This window comes from Erigeron canadensis, chromosome 7, assembly GCF_010389155.1.
Source record: "Erigeron canadensis isolate Cc75 chromosome 7, C_canadensis_v1, whole genome shotgun sequence".
Taxonomy (NCBI): Eukaryota; Viridiplantae; Streptophyta; class Magnoliopsida; order Asterales; family Asteraceae; genus Erigeron; species Erigeron canadensis.
In genome coordinates this window covers 20,987,518-21,007,579 of record NC_057767.1, presented here as the reverse complement: position 1 = coordinate 21,007,579, position 20,062 = coordinate 20,987,518, and the positions used below count along the sequence as shown (strand labels likewise).

The following is a 20,062-nucleotide window of genomic DNA, read 5'->3' as shown; positions in this document are numbered from 1 at the left end:
AGTATACTTTTCAGGTACTTAGGCTAATCAGGGTTAAGGACTGCTATGCTAGACTTGGACTTTGGAGATTAGTGCTCCTTTATTATTGTCAGACTTTAAGGCTACATGCCTTGGATTATTTCTTTTATGGACTTGCTTGTAATAAGCTATTTTAGCATTGTTATGACTTGAACTCGTGTTTTGGGAATATATTCATTATATTCTATCTCATTTTAGAAGTATCTATGTAATTCCATGTCGTGCTGTACTTTTCATGACACCTCATGTTTCCGCCAATGGTGGGGTGTTACAAGTAACCTGATTCTTATGTCTGACTTGCTAAGGTTATTGACTCTATAGTCAGCCACGAGCAATCTGCCTTCATTAAAGGTAGACAAATTTTGGATGGCCCTCTCTTACTCAATGAGATGATTGATTGGTATAAAGGGAAAAAAAAAAAAGGAAATTGATGTTCTTCAAGATCGACTTTGTTAAAGCTTATGATTATCTGTCATGGGATTTCCTCTTATACATGCTTGAAGTTTTAGGTTTTGGTAACAAGTGGATCTCTTGGTTTAAGGCGTGCCTTTTCTCGGCTAGATTTTCAGTTTTAGTTAATGGAAGCCCCACGGATGAATTTTCCATTCAACGTGGTCTCCGGCAAAGCCATCCGATGGCACCTTTTCTCTTCATTATTGCTATGGAAGGGCTTCATGTTGCCATTAATAATCTCGTCAGAAATGGTCTTTTTTGTGGTGTGCAGATTAAGCAGGTCATGATCTCTCATCTTTTTTATGTTGATGATGTAATTGTTGCAGGTGAATGGTCTCAAAGCAATCTGACTAATATCTCTAATGCTCTAAGATATTTCTATGGCATTTCGGGACTTAAAATTAATTTCCAAAAATCTTCTATCATCGGTATCGGGGTGTTGCATGTGGAGGTTAATCAGCTTGCTAGTAAGATTGGATGTAAAGCTGAAAGTTTGCCGTTTAAGTATCTGGGTATTCCTATTGGTAGAAATTCCAAATGGATTTCTTTTTGGGAGCCAGTTATTAGTAAATTCAAAAAGCGTTTATTGGGTTGGAAAGCAAATCTTCTCTCCATTGGAGGTAGGCTCACTCTTATCAAATCGGTGCTTAGTTCTTTGGGCAATTATTATTTGTCTATTTTTCGTATGCCTAAGTTGTTATTAATTCTCTTGAATCGATTAGATCCTCTTTCTTTGGTATTGGCATTGAGAGTTTGAATGCTATGAATTTGTCTCTGTTGTACAAATGGAGATGACGGGGCTTAAACCAAGATAGTCTTTGGTCTCGTATGATATCTAGCATCCATGGAATGGACAGTTGTTTTAATATGATGGCGAAACATAAGGGCATGTGGAGCAACATTATGTCGGCTACCAACCAATCTCATGTTTTACACCCGCTCCCCAAAGAAGTGATTTGTAGGAAAATTAGGAATGGTCAAAAGACAAGATTTTGGAAGGATATATGGCATAGGGATTGTTCTTTCGCAACTAAATTCCCATGGTTATTTGCTCTTGATATGAATAAGGACTATTTGGTGTTTGATAGGCATCCAAATTTGGATTGGGTTTGGAATTGGAGAAGGAATATAAGATCGGGAAGTGAACAGGAACAACTTGATAATCTCCTATGTTTCTTACCTAATATGAATACTAGCAGGGACGATTCTTGGTCATGGAATCTTGATGGTAAGGATTACTTCTCTGTCCATCCGTAAACTCATTGATCACAATATGCTCCCTAACAATACCATTTATAGTTGGAATAAAAAAGTCCCCAAAAAGTCAACATTTTTGTATGGCTTCTTCTCAAAAATGGCATTCCTACGCATGTCAATTTGTTCGGGAAAGGTGTTGATGTGACTACATTTTGGTGCAACCTTTGCAGTTGTAACAACCCTCAAAATTCGACTAAGACGACTTACTTATATTTATCTAGGTATCTATCTCTAGAAGTGTATTAAGAAAATTGACCTTCTAGACATTAGGGCATGGTGATAATTGCCTTCTGGTACAATGAAATGCCCATAGATGATTAGTTGTCTTATAAATGTCATCCATAATAACTAAAAATTATCTAAGTCAATCTCAAGGTTTATGAAAAACGATAACAATTTTTGCAAGTATATAATCTAAACAAGAAAGTATCCAAGAATCCAAATAACTTAACAACTCAAATAATAACAATGCACATCAATAAAATTTTAAGTCAATTACATATGTATTGATATACTTACATACAACATGCACATATATATATATATAATACAACTTTCAAATAAGTCTTATAATTATAAAAATAAATTACAACTTTAAATATATATAAATATACTTAAACTCTTGTAAAAATCCACCAATCAATATACTCTTAACTCACTTATTCCTACACTCACACAAACGTATACATATATATATGCTTATACATATAGGTAAACACTAGTTAGGACCCAACATATACCACCATGGTTAACCAATACCGCTCACCACACACTTAACTTGACGAATGAATGAGCTCCCAACCCATTTCTTGCCCCCCATTCACGTGATTAAGCATGGGGAAAACAACAATTTCTGATTTTTCTCACATAACCCAACACACACACATCAAGTGTGCTCTCAAAACTCTCTCCAACTCTCTCTAATTTTCTGCACACTTTCTTCATCTTTTTTGGTTCAAACAAGGCAAAATGGAGCTTGAATCTAACTAATCTAATGTAATAATAAGTCCTATTGATCATCTATCATCTAGAGTCATGTATGGTGGAAGCTTGGAGGTGATTTGGAGGCAACAATCACCAGAAATCAGCCCCTAAAGTGGCTGGTCGAACAGCAGCAGAAAAAGGAGCAAAACATCTCCAATCTTCTTCTTTTCTTTTGATTATTGATTATCAAAGGGTACCCAACCTGTTTCTTTGTTTGTTCTTCATCTTTTCCTTCATTTTGTAGCTCATATTCCATTCTTTTTAAGCTTGTTACAGCCAACAAACCACTCATTGACAACCATCAAGAACAAGACCCAACAACACTCTTGATCTTCTTGTTTTGATCTTTAAAGGTTGTTAGCTTGAACTCTCTTGAATCTCACTTTACTAATCTTTAATTTCTTGAACTAAAAACACATAGATGTACACATGCATGCATATTTAAAAGATTGATCTAAAAGAAATATTGGTGAATGCAAGAGATAATAATGGATCTAGTTTAAAAGTGTTAGATCATCACATGTATGTTAAGATTTTCATTAATTTAGGTTTATTTTGATTTGGGATTTGAGATGGATGAAAATACAAGTTTAGTTATGATAAAAGTAGCTTAATATTCTGATTTTGTAGAAGTAACATCAAAAAGTATGAACACAGGACAAAAACAAGCAAGATGATGATCAAAATACAAAACCGAAATGCTAAATCTCACAACTATGAAACAAATAATTTTGTTCATAACATTGGCCATGGAATCTGTAAAAATGGAATAAGATGATGAAGAAAATAATAAAATAAGTTTTGGAGCATTGGGAATTAAGAAAATAAGGGTTTGGTAATTTAAATGAAGCAAAGTCATGATCTCTCATCTTTTTTATGCTGATGATGTAATTGTTGCGGGTGAATGGTCTCAAAGCAATCTGACTAATCTCTCTAATGCTATAAGATTTTTCTATGGCATTTCGGGACTTAAAAATTAATTTCCAAAAATCTTCTATCATCGGCATTGGGGTGTTGCATGTGGAGGTTAATCAGCTTGCTAGTAAGATTGGATGTAAAGCTGAAAGTTTGCCGTTCAAGTATCTGGGTATTCCTATTGGTAGAAATTCCAAATGGATTTCTTTTTGGGAGCCAGTTATTAGTAAATTCAAAAAACGTTTATCGGGTTGGAAATCAAATCTTCTCTCCATTGGAGGTAGGCTCACTCTTACCAAATCGGTGCTTGGTTCTTTGGGCAATTATTATCTGTCTATTTTTCGTATGCCTAAGATGTTATTAATTCTCTTGAATCGATTAGATCCTTTTTCTTTGGTATTGGCATTGAGAGACATCTATGGCCTTGTGTTAGGTGTTGATGATCCAAAGGAGTCAGTTTGCTTATTGACAAAAGCAAACGAATCTGAATCGTTGCTATGGCATAGAAGAATGGGACATATTAATTTCCGAAAGATGAATGATATTGTCAGACATGGTTTGGTTGAAGGTGTTCCCATGAAACGGTTTGAAATGGAAGACAAATGTGTACCTTGTCTGAAAGGGAAACAACAAAAGTCTGCTCATAAACCGAAGCAAGAAAATTCTATTGCCAGCCCATTTGAGCTACTTCACATGGATTTGTTTGGTCCAGTGAATGTAAGAAGTATCGGTGGAATGTATTACTGTTTGGTGGTTACTGATGACTACTCGAGATTCTCATGGATATTCTTTCTTCAATCGAAAGATGAGACTCCACAGATTTTGATCAACTTCTTTGTTGAAACTAAAAACGTTTATGGAGTTCGTATTTAGAGAATTAGGAGTGACAACGGAACTGAATTTAAGAATAAGACATTGGAAGTCTTTTGTTTGTCCAAAGGAATCCAACATCAATTCAGTACACCGTATGAACCACAACAGAATGGAGTTGCTGAAAGAAAGAATAGGACACTAATCGAGACAGCCAAAACAATGCTTGCTGATTCAGAGCTCCCTACTATGTTTTGGGGGGAGGCAGTAAATACAACTTGTCATATTATAAATAGGGTTTTCGTAGTTAAACATCATAATAAGACATGTTATGAGCTTTTACATAAGAAGAAACCAAATTTACAGAATGTTGAACCATTTGGTGTACCATGTACTTTCTTGAAGTATCTACCTCAGTCAAAGTTTGATCCAAATGTTGAAGAGGGATTTTTATAGGTTATAAACCGGGTACTCCAATTCGACGGGTTTACAATAAATTGACCGGCAAAGTTGACTTGGGTACTAATGTCAAAATTGTCAGTCATAAACCCGCTGTACATTCTGGAACTGGCAAGAATTTCGATTATAACAGTGTGTTTCGTTCATTACACGGTCCTGCTTCTTATTCAGATCCTGAAACAGTGGATGATGTTATCATTTTAAGAGATCATATGGATTATTCCACTACTCCCACATCTCCTCTTGCTCAAAATGTTGATACTACTCCAACCAAAGTTCAGTCTATTGTTATTGGTGAAGGTAGTAAGGACAAGAATAAGCAAATAGATTCAGATGACTGTGAACCCAAAAATACTACATCACTTACTCCGTCAAAGGTTTCACTGCCTGATGATGATCCTATTTCTAAAGAATCGAAAGATGATTTTAGCTCTCCTAAGTTTCATATTAGAACAAATTTAGGAGAAAGTCTGAATGTTGATTCGGTTCCTCAATATCGAGTTAATAAGGATCATCCGGTTGAAATTATTCTTGGTAATGCTACGGAACTTGTTCGAACGAGAAATCAGTTGCATAAGGAACTGACTAGTTTGCATTGTGAAGTGAAAGACACTTGGCTAATAACTGAGTGTTTATATTCTGGTTTCATTTCACAAGTAGAACCCAAGAATGTTAAGGCAACACTTCAAGATCCAATATTGGGTTGAAGTTATGCAAGAAGAATTAGCTCAATTTGAAAAACTTGGAGTATGGGAGTTAGTAGATGTACCTAGAAGTAAGGAACCGATTGGAACTCGTTGGGTATTTAAATGCAAACGAGATGACAAAGGGGTCGTTACTAGGAATAAGGCACGGTTGGTAGTTCAGGGGTTTGCACAATGAGAAGGATATGACTATAAAGAAACTTTTGAACCAGTTGCTAGGATTGAAGCTATAAGGTTATTTTTAGCCTATGCAAGTTTCAAAGGTATAAAGGTGTATCAGTTAGACGTTAAGAGTGCCTTTTTATATGGTGGAGTTAAAGAAGAAGTATATGTTCACCAACCACCAGGGTTTGAAGATCCGAATTATCCAAGAAGAGCATATCGACTGGATAAGGCTCTTTATGGATTACATCAAGCACCCAGAGTGTGGTTTGAGAAGTTATCGACACATTTGTTGACAAATGGCTTTACAAGAGGATCGATAGACAACACTTTGTTTATCAAATGCGGGAAGGGAGATTATTTAATTGTAGAAGTTTATGTGGATGATATCATTTTTGGTTCATCTAACACAAAGATGTGCAAAGAGTTCGAAATGAGCATGAAACAAGAATTTGAAATGAGTGCTATGGGGGAACTTCAATTCTTCCTCGGACTGCAAGTTGATCAAAGGAAAGATGGATTTTTCATACACCAGTCTAAGTATGTCGATGGCATCTTGGAAAGGTTTCAAATGTTTAGAATCCAAGACTTATGGTACTCCTATTCAGCAGAATCATAGTCTAGGAGTTCTTGATCCGAAAGATGAACTTGTGGATGCAACTTATTATCGTGCTATTATTGGCTCATTGATGTATCTGACTGCTTCGCGTCCAGATATTATGTTTGCTGTTTGTCTGTGTGCTAGATTTCAAGCTAGTCCGAAAGAGTCACATTTGGTTGCAGCAAAACGTATTCTAGGTTATCTTAAGGGAAACCAAGGGCTTGGTCTATGGTATCCTATGGGTGGAACGTATGATTTTGTTTCATATATTGATTCGAGCTTTGGCAGTTGTAACAATGACAGGAAGTCTACGACTGGAGGTTGTCAGTTTTTAGGAGGAAGATTAGTATCATGGCAATGCAAGAAGCAGACATGTGTTGCTTAGTCTTCATGTGAGGCAGAGTATATGGCTGTTGGTAGCTGTTGTTCCCAGGTATTGTGGATTCAGCAACAACTTCGTGACTACGGTATGGATTTTCTTGATAGTCCTATTAGAATAGACAATAAGTCAGCTATAGACATTACAAATAACTCTGTCATGCATAAGGTCACCAAGCATATTGATATTAGACATCATTTCTTGCGTGATTGTGCCTAAAAAAAGTTAATTCATTTGGAAAAGGTTATAACTGATGATAATTTAGTTGATCTGTATACCAAAGTATTTGATAAGACTCAGTTTGAGAAGTTAATTCTTCTCAATGGGATGAAGAATGCTGATTCATATTAAATCTCTCAAAGAACTAATTTTGTAAGTTTGTGTCTGTAAATAGCTAGAGTCATAAAAATACAAAAAGAGTTCTTAGTGTCATATAAAAATGAGAAAAATGAGAAAATGAGAAAAATATGAAAGAGGTTTAAGTTGATGTTGTCAGATGATTAGACGTGAGGATACTTAGCTTTTAAGTCTGCTTAATCATAATATAACTGCTTAGTTCAGTGATTACAATTTGGGATATATTGGTAGACACAAAGTAGCAAGGTTTCCTTAATCTGAACTTAATTTATATAATGTTCTTGAGGGAAACATATTTAGATATATGGCTGAGAATGCTTGCTTTTCAGTAATGAATTGATCTAGTCCTTAAATTTTGTAAAAGATCTAGCATTACTATAGGATTTGTTCAATGTATAGGCAAAAACCTCCACAAATTATGAGCATGAAAGTTAAATGTGATATTGTTTATGCAAATGAAATGAATGTTAATTAAGGGGATAATGTGGTCTTTGAGATTCGGACAAGTATGTCCCCGGGGTGTCTTTGTATACCTAGCCTAGCTTCAAACTTGGGATAGGTTGTTAGAAAGTTCGCTACATGGGTCTCATAGAAAATCACGGGTTCCTTATAAATAATGTAATGCAAAAGCAAATAATGTTAAATCACAAAGTAATTAAATTTAGTAATCTAAAAAGTGTCTCATGGTTTGTTTAAGGATGTTTTTGAATATATATTGAATAAGTGTTATCTTAGTGCTTGTATTGATTACGAAAGTATATATATTTGAATGTGGGTCACATAAGTTCGCAAAATAATAATGTGGCACGAGTAACTTACTAGGTTACATGGTGACTGTCCTTGGCTAAAGTAATACGAAAGTGTCACAACCCAAAGGAAATTGGAAGAACCTAGTGTTTAAGAGGACAAATATACCGGTAATCGCGGTTGGGTCACTGTTCATAACTAATAATAAGAGAATTATTTCTCACTTGCAGACGTATGTAAATGCTAATCTGATCTAATCCGCAGAAACTTAGAACTTTCTTGTAAATAAATAAAGTAGTTTAGTTTGTAAGTCCCAACTACGAATAGATGAGTGCTGAAGACACCTCTATGTCAACGGTAAGTGTACTTTGTAACACTTTCACTTAATCTGGACGTGACCAGTTTAGAGTGAACAGTGTACCAGGTTAACTGGAGTTATACTTATTAAGGTGACAAGTCAAATAAGTAAATACAATGCAACAAAGTAAGGTACAAATAAGTAAATTGATGAGACAATATGTATTTTTCAAGTGTATTTTATTTATGATTGTTTAAATAAAATACAAGGTTGTTGCGGAACCAAGATAATACAAAGATGTAAATATCCTAACAACCTATGAAATACAATTGATCTAGACTTGGAAATTCTCTTAACAATCGAAACGCTTAGAGTTGTGAAATGTTCCTTTTTGCAATTGAGAGAATATTGCACAAGTTCATCAACAATATTGTAGAATGCATGTGTTTGTAAAGTTGTTGAAATGCTTGGGCAAGGACCTCTATTTATAGTCGAAGGTTGAGCATTAGGATCTCAACTTTGACGTACAAATATGGTTGACAACACACAAAAGTATTAGTAGATAATTCTTTGTGTGTGTGCTAAATAAAGTAAGACAAAAGGTTACTTTATTCAACCACTCTACATCTTTGCACTTTTATCCATAGACAAGATTATTATCCGGGTAAAAGGATGTAGGGTAAAAGGTCCTCCTCGTAATTTGTGTAAAGCTTTGTAAAGGCATTTACAATGGAGGATCTCCAGTTGATTAATCTGGTAGAAAGTCAACTGGGCTTCGCTGCCATTGCCTTTCTCTTTCTTCCACTTGTTGTCTTTGACTTCAACTGGAATGTCTTCAGATTATTGTTCTTCAGATCTCAACTGGAGGAAGTCGTCAGTTGCATAAACTGTACATTGCAACTGGACTTCAAATATTTCGGACAATTCTTCATGCTCTCCAGATGCAACTGGAGAGATCCAGTTTTCAGCAAAACTGGACCTAACAAATTCCCCCTGATTGTCCTGAAATATTGCCAAGTATTTTCAAACTTGTTTCTATACAAGTGTAAGTTTGAAATACTTGTGTTTGATAAAACCTATTACTTTTCCAAGGCATTTTTATAGATCATCAAATGCCTTGGGTTCAAATTTAATTGTTTGTAGATCTTATCAGTTATCTAACTTGTGGATTACAACCTGGCAACTTGTATATACATAATTTTATAATGAAGTTACAAGAAAGTAAATAAAGTTACAAGCAGATAGATAGAAGGAAAACTTATATAGATGGCCCTTCGTCAGTTTTCCTTCTCTTGGCAACAGATGAAATTGGTTGTTTGTCTTCCAGGGAGAAGCCCAATCTTTCTTCAATATTTTCTTTGAACTTGATCAGGTTTTGCAATACATACTCCCAGCCTTACTCTGCCTTGTTCTTGTGTTGCCTTTTTTCCAACAAATTCAGCATCTCCACATGCTCTGAATGACCATACTGATAGACATCCGTTTTCTCAGTTGTTCTTTTGGGTCCACCAAAGTATTGAATCTCAACCAAAAAATGTTTGGCACCAGGTTTGATTGAAACCTTCACATCAGTGATCTTACCTTTATTGTGCCTTCGACGCTGTACATCAGATAAGTATGTGCGAGCCTCTGATTCATTGGTTAGTTTGATCTTGCTAGTGCTCAGTTTGTGAGTAGCAGCTCGAATGTCTTCAGTTGTGGGTTCAGATGGTTCTACCCAAGTCCTCAGGTTTACATCCCTTGACAAAGATTTTTGTTTTCTTCCCTTGGACTTGGGTGGATTCAATACCTGTTTGACAACTTTTTTTACTTGTTCAGTTCTTTTGAGAATCCCTTCAGTTCGTATCTCCTTAGCCCTTTCTACTGATACGTTTAAGCATCTGGCATTGTAATCAGCCTCATCATCCTTATAATGTTTATCCAGTTCAACCTCCAGCATTTCTCTCAAGGCATTAACAATCCTTGGATCTTCTTTGATCTTCTTATATTCCATCAGTTGTAAGCCAAGAAGTTGTGCGTCAGTGGTCTCAAAAAGAATGGGAGAGAGAGTTTTCCTTGATTCAAACTGGTTAGATTTCATTTGTTTCTTTCTCTCCTTTATGACATACCCAATTCTTTCCAGCTTCTGGCTTTCAGTTTTTGTTACTGGAGGCAACTGATCAACATTTCCAGTTTCTAACATTGGTGCATCAGTAGCCAGCTTTGGAGATTCATTAGTGGCAATTGCTTTCCCCTTGTCAACATTCCCCCTATCAACCACATCATCAAACTTTTCAATAACCTGCTCACCAGCATCAGTACTGGCAGCAACGACCATCTGAAGAGCATCAGTACTAGTCCCGGTCCAAACCACAATCTCCTTTTCTGAACCTGAAGCTTCAACAAGAGTGCGAGGGATACGAACAGATCTTTCCCCCTTGGCAACATCTAGTCCTTGCCTTATTGCTTCAAAATCGGCATGACTGGTGGGTAAGCGACCTAGAGGCTGCCATGATTCCATGTTCTTGCACTCTTTGAAGACTCCACATATAAAGCGAACTGTCCTCCACAGATGATTAATTTCTTGAGATTGAGTCATCACATTTCCACAAGTGGTGTCTTGACTCTTTTGAATTGCTTGAAGTATATTTAAATCATCTGGAGAAAGCCCAGTTGCAACAACTTCTCTTACAATCTCCTTCTCCTTGCCAACTTCAGTTGTCAGATTTGTTATTGCAGTAGAGTGATCAGCTACCTTGTTGGTCAGAGTGTCTAGACTGCACCTCAACCGATTGATCTCAGATGTAATGGGAGTGAGATCAACCTGGGGCGCTGCAGTCTTGATGATCTCAGACACCATCTTTTCCAAAAATACTTGTTCTCTAGCAGCCAGGGTGTCTTCAATCTTTTGACCAACTGAAGAGGCCAACTGGTTACCAAGCTCAGTCACATAAAGACCAGGTTTTTCAAATAACAACTTCACCTGTCTTTCAAGTTCCTTCAAGTCAACCTCTAAAGATCTGATAGTTGTATTCAGCAGGTTGGTAATCGAAGATGTGACTCCAGTTTGAGTAAGTGCAAAAGCCTCCCTTAAAGATGTTGCCAGTTGATTGGAGGAAATGACTAACTCATTTAGCTTTTTGAATACCAAGTCCTCATTTTCTAGTAAACTTGTTAATCCCCAAATCTACAACCTTAATATTTGTCAGATGTTCCTTGTTGTATTTGGAGAGGGAATTGGTATTTTTATCAAGTGTCTTTTGAATCTCCTCCACCCTCGTAAGAAGGTTTGAGAGATCGGTTTGTAAAGATACAAACTGGCTATAGGTACAACAGGAGGAGGTAAAACAATCGTTGGTTCTCCAGTTGCAGTAGCACCAGTTGATGGAAGAGGAGTTGTTGAAGAAAGAAGAAGAAGAGATTCAAGTTGACGTTCATGCTGAGAATGCTTAGGTGTGAACGTCGGCGACGGTAGTGTAAGTATGTGCCTATTTCTAAGCACAAAGAGTGAGTTAAGTAGAGATCTGGAGGCATGTGGTGGAATTCCTTGTAGAGATGAGTAATTTGGTGAAACTGAAACTTGTGGTTCTTGGGGCTGACAAAGGAGAGAATGGAGCTGATTAAGTACAGTTGCATCAGCCATCTCCTGGTCAGATTCAGTCTCATATGAATCCGAAGACTCAAGCTGAAACTCACCCTCATTTATGCCAAGATCCATAAATGTTGGGGGTGGCTGAACAAGTTATTCAGACTCCTGATGACAAGTTGTTCAGACTACTGATGACAAGTTGTTCAGACTACTGATGACCAGTTTGAGTTTCTTCAATGGTTTCATCAGTTCTAGGATCCGTTGCCGAAGCATCTTCTCCCTGGAAAGAGGTCACTGGAGCCTCAACTACAACTGCTCTTCCTCAGTTGCAATATCATGGGCTTCAGATTCTGGAACCACGATCATTGGCTGTGACTGGCCAGATGTAGCAAGTTCGGATCTGTTCCTTCGACTTTTGATAAACTTTCTCGCCTTTGGAACAGTCTGAATACCTATAGGGAGATCTCCAGGTTCGGCAACAGTTACAACACCAATAGACGAACTGGCGGCTCCCTCATTATTTTGAGGCCCGCCCAGTTGTCTTTCTGACTCACCTGGTGGTGGTGCATCAGTTTTAGAGAATGCCAGCAATATTCTCGGAGGAATCTGGACCTCATCAGTTGTGGACACAATGTTGTCCAGATTCCTCAACAATTCTGGCACAGAGTATAAAGATTGTGTATTTTTGTATTCTTCTCTGCCCAGAATTAACTTGAAACAAAGAGATAGAAATCGCGATAAGAGTATGCAAGGACCCCTGTTACCTTTCAACTTGAAGACAAGGCTTCTGAACAATATGTTCGCGAAATCTACCCTCAGTCCATTCCACAAGCAGTATGTCATCTCTGCTTGAAAGGAGTTGATCTGGTCCAAACCACCAGAACTCCCACCCAAACTTTCAACCAAGTGGACCATAAGGTACTTCCAGGATGGAGAGAGACCTTTCATAGTCATGGGTCCCTTGGTTCGTAAAACTTCCTTCTCCAGTACTTCCTCGTTACCCATGTCAAGAAGCACCTGGCGAAAATTGATGTTCTGGGAGATTTCAACTGGAGATTCACCTTGTCTCCAGTAGTTGAGGTTAAGGGCATCCCTCAACGTATCAGTAGAGATGGTACACGGGACTGACCCATCCTTTAAGGTGAAGGAGATGGATGAGCAGTCATCAGAAATGGTGGCCGTGTACCAGAACTTACATAAGTAGTCATGATATAACTTATGTGGGTTCAAAGAAAAACAATCGCCAAGGGGAGAATCACGAAGAAAAGATAGGATTCTCCCAATGAGTGAATCGGCTGATTGTTGCCCTTTCAAGGAAGCCAATGGGTTGTTAGGATTTAATTTAATCAATTTTGGATTTGGGCAACCCACGGCTGGATGAATGTTCCCAGATGGAACATACTCAACTGTGAGCAAGTTAACATCACGAGAACGAGAAAAAGATGAAGATTTAGGAGCCATTTGATTTTGATTGAAAACTGAAAATGAGAATTTTGGAATTTGTGTTATTGATTTATTGAGAAGAGAGAGAGAAGAAGCGATTTTGATGATTGAAGAGTAAATGAAGAAATTTTTGTGCGAAGTAATGGTAAGTGATTTTCGTGGGGGTATATATAGGCAATAAAATATTACCAACATATATACGAAAAGATATTTTAATCCCCAAATTTTTGAAATCGTTTATAAATTTGATTTTTAGAAAATTTGAAATTTAAAAACATTTAATACCTTCCATCAAGCATTTAATGCTATGACGGCTGGTATTCCCACGCGCCCATTATCTTCAACAATCCCCATAAAAAGTGCATTCGTTTTCAACAAAAAGTCTTGACACGTCAGGTGACGGTTGTGAGTGCGTTATAAACACTCGAGTACCATCACGTGTCACAAGAATTGACCAAGTAAAACATAACGTTATGAAATCTGGTTGACCACTAGTTTAAGACAAGACCAAACTAGCACACTGGGAAGATTTTTCAGATGCCAGTTTCAACTGAGAGGTTCTCCAGTTGCATTTTTCAAAATAAAAAAGAGTTTTAATTGGAAAAATATTTTGAGTCTTTCCCCCTAAAAATGTGATCCATTTGATCAAGGACTGGTCTTTGAGTACATCAAGGTGTTCAATCTCCAACCAATCAAGGATCACCTGGACCATTCTCAACTGGACGGCCTCTCTAGTTTAATAATGATTTAACATACCCAGTTCACTGATGAGATGTTTAAAAGTTTTCTCATCAAGAGGCTTCGTAAAAACATCAGCTAACTGTTTATCAGTGGGGATGAAATGAATTTCAACGTCTCCTTTCATAACATGATCATGAATGAAGTGATACCTGATGTCAATGTGCTTAGTCTTTGAGTGCATCACTGGGTTGTGAGAAATAGCAATTGCAATGGTGTTGTCACAAAAGATTGGGGTTCTTGTATATTTCATACCATAATCAAGTAACTGGTTTTTGATCCAAAGAATCTGGGCACAACAACTGGCCGCAGAAATGTACTCTGCCTCAGCAGTTGACATTGAGACCGAAGTCTGCTTCTTACTAGTCCAACTCACCAGTTTTCCCCCTAGGAAGTGACAACCACCAGTTGTAGACTTTCTATCTATCTTACAACCTGCATGATTTGAATTTGAATAACCCATTAGATCTAACCCTGAGCCTTTGGGATACCAAAAACCAAGGCTAGGGCACCCTTTCAGGTACCTAAAAATGCGCTTAACAGCATGCAAGTGTGATTCTTTTGGGTTAGCCTGAAATCTGGCACATAAGCATGTTGCAAACATTATATCTGGTCGACTTGCAGTTAAATACATCAGTGAACCAACCATTCCACGATATTCCTTTTGGTCCACTGGTTTTCCATTTGGGTCAGAATCCAAATTTAAAGGAACTGCAATGGGTGTGTTTTTCAATGGGATTGAATCAAATTTGTATTTTCTTATCAAATCTCTGACATATTTTTCTTGGTTAATAAAAATACCATCCATGGTTTGTTTAATTTGTAAACCTAAGAAAAATGTTAATTCACCCATTAAACTCATTTCATATTCAGTTGACATGATTTTTGAAAACTTTTCACACATTGTATCATCAGTCGATCCAAATATAATGTCATCAACATAAATTTGTACCAGCAAGATATTACCTTTTTCTTTCAAGATAAACAAGGTATTATCGATTGCACCTCTTTCAAAACCGTTTTTAAGAAGATGTTTAGTTAAAGTGTCATACCAGGCTCTTGGGGCTTGACGAAGACCATACAAAGCTTTGTTCAGTCTGTGTACCCAGTGAGGATGCTTCTCATTAAGAAAACCTGTTGTTTGCTTAACATACACTTCTTCTTCCAATGTTCCATTCAGGAACGCACTTTTGACATCCATCTGGAAGACTTTAAATTGCAAATGAGCTGCATAAGACAAGAATATTCTAATGGCTTCAAGTCTTGCAACTGGAGCAAAAGTTTCATCTAAATCAACACTCTCTTCTTGACAATAACCCTTGGCAACCAATCTAGCTTTGTTTCTAACAATGTTGCAATCTTCATCCATCTTGTTTCGGTAGACCCACCTCGTACCAATGGGTTCTTTCTTTAACCCTGGAGGACAAGGAACAAGTTCCCAAACATTGTTCCTTTCGAACTGGTTGAGCTCTTCTTGCATAGCCTCAACCCAACTTGGATCTGCCAAAGCCTCGTCAATCTTCTTCGGCTCAATCAGTGATAAGAAGGTGACGTTCAAGCATTGCTCACTTGTGGCTCTTCTAGTCTGAACCCCACTATCTGGATTTCCAATAATTTGCTCAATTGGATGAGCTGCAGTCCATTTAGTGTATTGACTAGGTTGATATAGCACAACATCAGTGCAAGTCACCTGACGATCTTCAACAGTTGTAGCAACTGGAGAGGGATTAGCCCAAACTATTTCAACTTCATCATCAGTGTCAACTGGAGTGTTAACATGATTATCTTCAAACAAAGGTATATCTTGAAGAACTGGAGAGGTTTGAGCTGGTTCTGATGTTGTTGTGGCACGTACATCTGATCCAATCACCAGTTTATGTGGTAAATTAAAACTGATGGAGGGATAGAATACTGTGTCACTGGAGCTTTTCTTCTGTGCAACTGGTTCCAAGTCTTGGTGACTGGAAACATCTTTTGGTGTAGAAACTGATTCATGAACTTGACCAGATACACCAAAATCAACTGGGACAACTGGAGATAAATCAAGGCTTGGTCGTTTATTGATTGCTTCATTTGATTCATCGAATGTGACATGAATTGTCTCATGTACCTTTTAGAGTCTATAATTATAAACTCTATAGGCCTTTCTTATATAAGAATAACCCACAAAGACACCCTCATCAGCTTTTGCATCAAACTTTCCCAACTGACTGGAATCGTTAAGAATATAAACTGGACAACCAAATACATGGAAATAACCAATATTTGGTTTACGATTCGTGAGGACTTCATAGGCAGTCTTCCTATGTCTCTTGACATAAACTGACCGATTCTGGGTATGGCAGGCAGTTGCCACAACTTCAGCCCAAAAACTGGTTGGAAGACCTGATTCAGATAACATACTTCTTGCAGCTTCAATCAATGTGCGATTCTTTCTTTCAACCACACCATTTTGCTCTGGAGAACGAGCTGAAGAGAAGTTTTGAGAAATGTCAGTGTCATTGCAGAATGATTCCAATTCTTTATTTATAAATTCTGTACCATTATCACTTCGCAACTGGCACACTTTCTTGGTATACTTGAGCTCAATTCTTTTGATGAGAGAGATGATTTCACCAGGTGCATCACTTTTTGATCTGATGAATATCACTCAACAGGACCTGGTGTATTCATCAACCACAACTAAAGTGTATCTCTTACCAGCTTTAGTTTGAACGTTCACTGTACCAAAGAGATCCATATGTAACATGTGAAGAGGTTCAGTGATACTGAAGTTTTGTCTGGTCTTGAAACTGGCTCTTTTCTTCTTGCTCATCTCACACCCTGGACATGGTTTTTCCTTTTTAAAGGAAATTAAAGGTATCCCATCCACCAGTTGTTTTCTTAACAACTTATTAATATTTTTGAAATTAAGGTGGGATAACCTTTTGTGCCATAACCAGTTGGTGTCCTCATCAGCTTTGGCATAAAAACAATGCTCTTTTGGAGCTGGTTCCATGTCCATAATGTACACATTTCCTTTTCTTGGTGCAATCATCACCACCTTCCAATCCTTGTTAAATATGGTACCTTGAGCAATATCGAACAATACCTTATATCCATCATCACAAAGTTGACTTACACTTATCAGGTTGTATTTCAAACCATTGACAAATGCAACCTTTGTGAACTGGACTTGTCCATTGTCAATAACACCATATCCTTCAGTTTTCCCACATCCATCATTACCAAATGTCACTGCCGGTCCATCTTGGACAGTGAACTCTTCCAGCAGGGGCTTACATCCGGTCATAGTCCGGCCAACAGCGCTGTCCAGATACCAGATATTCTTTTTTCGATCGCCCTGCACGCCCAAGTAAATAATTAGTTATTTTTGTGAACCTATCTTTTATTGATGGGTCCACCAGACTTCTCTTGAGAAGTCTCAGTAGATTGACTCGGGTTGGAACTTGAGGCTGAAACTGGAGGATTATTTCCAGCTTCAGGAGTAAAAACAATTGGTTTGATGGGAACAACAACCTCCTTTTTCTTTTCAGATTTTTCTCCTTTCTGAGCAGATTGTTTTTGTTTTTGTTTTGAAGGAGGGGTTTTAACAACTTATTTTGCAACTGAAGAAGACGAAGCTCCTTCTAGATTTTTGATTCTGGCAGTACAACTTTGTACTTGCCTTGATAAATTTTGGAGTTTACTCTCCAGTTTTATCAAAAAGTTATTTTCATCAGGCTGCTGAACCTTGGACTTAGGTTCAGCGGAATTTTTAGTCTTGGGAGTCTTGGGCTCTTTGGACTTTTGAAGCAAAGGAGCATCACCAGCTTCCTTTTTAACTGGAGCTTTAGCCTTTTTGGCTCCAGTTTTGACCTCAACAGGGGTGGTCTCAACGGATTCAGATTTTGCAATGTTAGAAGAGTCATATGGAGTCTCAACTCTAACTGATTCAGGCATCTGGTGAATTGAAGGTAAAACAGCTGCCATCTGGAGATCACCAGATTTCCAGGCAGTTTCTTGAGCATAAATGGTTTTAGAAAATGCATCATAATTTTTACTAGATGCTTGTACCCAAGATTTGATAACCATCTGTTCTTTTTCAAGATCATATTTTAATTTTTGGTTATCAAGATCCAATGCCTCAATTTTCAAATCTGATTCCTTGAGAGCCAACTGGACACTTTGTAAATCACTAAATTGATTTTTCATGTTATTTAGCTCAGTTAAAACAGTTTCAAGATATCTTTCACAATCAGTTCTTATTGTTTCAACAAATAATAAATCATCATTTAATGATTCAGCAATGTCCAGTTTCAGTTCTGTATCCAACTCAACATCATAATCTCTTACCTTCTTTAAAATGATGTCCACCCATCTTCCAAAAACAACATCATCTTTCATCACTGGTTGATGATTTTCTAATGCCATAAAACACACATCTCTAATCTCTTCATCATCATCAGATGAGTCATCAGAGAGTTTCCATTTCCCTTTAGTTTGAGCCATCATGCACTTGTTCTTTTCTTTCTTTTTTTCTTGTTCAAGAGATATGAGGGAAATCTGGGCCTTAAGCTTCTTATATTTGGCCTTATAGTCATCAGATTTAACAAAGTTTGGGACAGAGGGACCAGTTTGGTTGTTCATCTGACTAGATCTGCATTCCTTCATGAAATGACCTTTCTTACCACACTTATAGAAGGTAAGATTGGCCTTATCCAGAGAGTTGGAACTGGAAGCATTATTGGACCCATTAAATCGATTAGATTTATGCTTAAACCTGTTAAAGGTTTTGGCAATCATGGCGACCAGATCATCATCGTCAGTTTCCTCACAACCATCACTAAGATCAGTGGTTAGGCCAGAGTTCAGTAAGTTGTTTAACATCTCCTTCATAGAATGTGTCTGGACATTCTCAACAGACATTAAAGCAGCACAAGGTTGCCCAGTTAAGCTGGCAACCTTGGAACTCTGAGCATGGTTTAAAGCACCTTGCTCAGCAATAACCTTGCAGCATTGTTATCTTCAGTGAATCTGAAGGCTCCATAGAGGGAAGCAAGAGTATGGATGTGCAAGGTCTTACCTTGTCTTAAGACAAGAACCATGTGTGCCCATTTTGATGGCAATATATCACAAAATTTCTCAAGAAGAATATCCTTATCCTTCTCCACTCCCAAGCCTCTAAGTTGATTAATTAGGCTAGTAAATTTGGTGTAAGTACCAGTTAAACTTTCATTGGGAAGAACAAAAAAGGATTCATACTTCTTGTTTAATGCAACCTTTCTGGTGGCAATGGTGTCATTTCCTCCTTCAAACTGGAGAACTAATTCATCCCACATGGATTTGGCACTGGGAAACAACACAAGTGTTGGAATTAGTTCCTTAGGGACAGCAGCAAGGATCATGTTTTTCAGTCTGGTATCAAGGTCAACCAGTCTGCGATCCTCGTCAGACCAATGTTCTTTTGACTTTTCCTTGGTACCTCTTCTCCCATTGGGTCTAGAAGAGGAGTAACACCACTAGACATGGGTATATATGGTCCATCCTTGAGGATTCTCAACATATACCTCTCTATCCCACCAAAATGCAAAAGCATCCTGGCCTTCCATGTACCAAAAGTCAAACTGCTCCCATCGAATTTGGGAACACGAGTGTTAGAGTAATGTACATGGACGTGGCTGGCTCCAGGTGTAGGAGGAGGAGGAAGAGGGTTGGTATTTAAAGGAGTTGTAAAATTAATATTCTGATTAGTTTCATTTTGGGGACCAGAACCATTCTCACCTTCAGCAGACATCTTAGCAGACCTAGGTTATAGAATTGATACAATTCAACCTGCCTGCTCTGATACCACTTGTAAGTCCCAACTACGAATAGATGAGTGCTGAAGACACCTCTATGTCAATGGTGAGTGTACTTTGCAACACTTTCACTTAATCTGGACGTGACCAGTTTAGAGTGAACAGTGTACCAGGTTAACTGGAGTTATACTTATTAAGGTGACAAGTCAAATAAGTAAATACAATGCAACAAAGTAAGGTACAAATAAGTAAATTGATGAGACAATATGTATTTTTCAAGTGTATTTTATTTATGATTGTTTAAATAAAATACAAGGTTGTTGCGGAACCAAGATAATACAAAGATGTAAATATCCTAATAACTTATGAAATACAATTGATCTAGACTT

The 20,062-nt window shown here is 37.5% G+C and overlaps 1 protein-coding gene across 1 annotated transcript; it reads left to right on the top strand.

Moving 5' to 3' along the window:
- Positions 1-448: 448 nt before the first annotated feature.
- LOC122609078 lies at positions 449-1,228 on the top strand. Its single transcript, XM_043782137.1, has one exon. It carries the CDS (start codon positions 449-451, stop codon positions 1,226-1,228), a length of 780 nt encoding a protein of 259 aa, XP_043638072.1.
- The last annotated feature ends 18,834 nt before the right edge of the window (positions 1,229-20,062 follow it).

Coding starts and splice junctions, on each gene's coding strand:
- LOC122609078 (XM_043782137.1), top strand. CDS start 449: ATGTTCTTCAAGATCGACTTTGTTAAAGCTTATGATTATCTGTCATGG.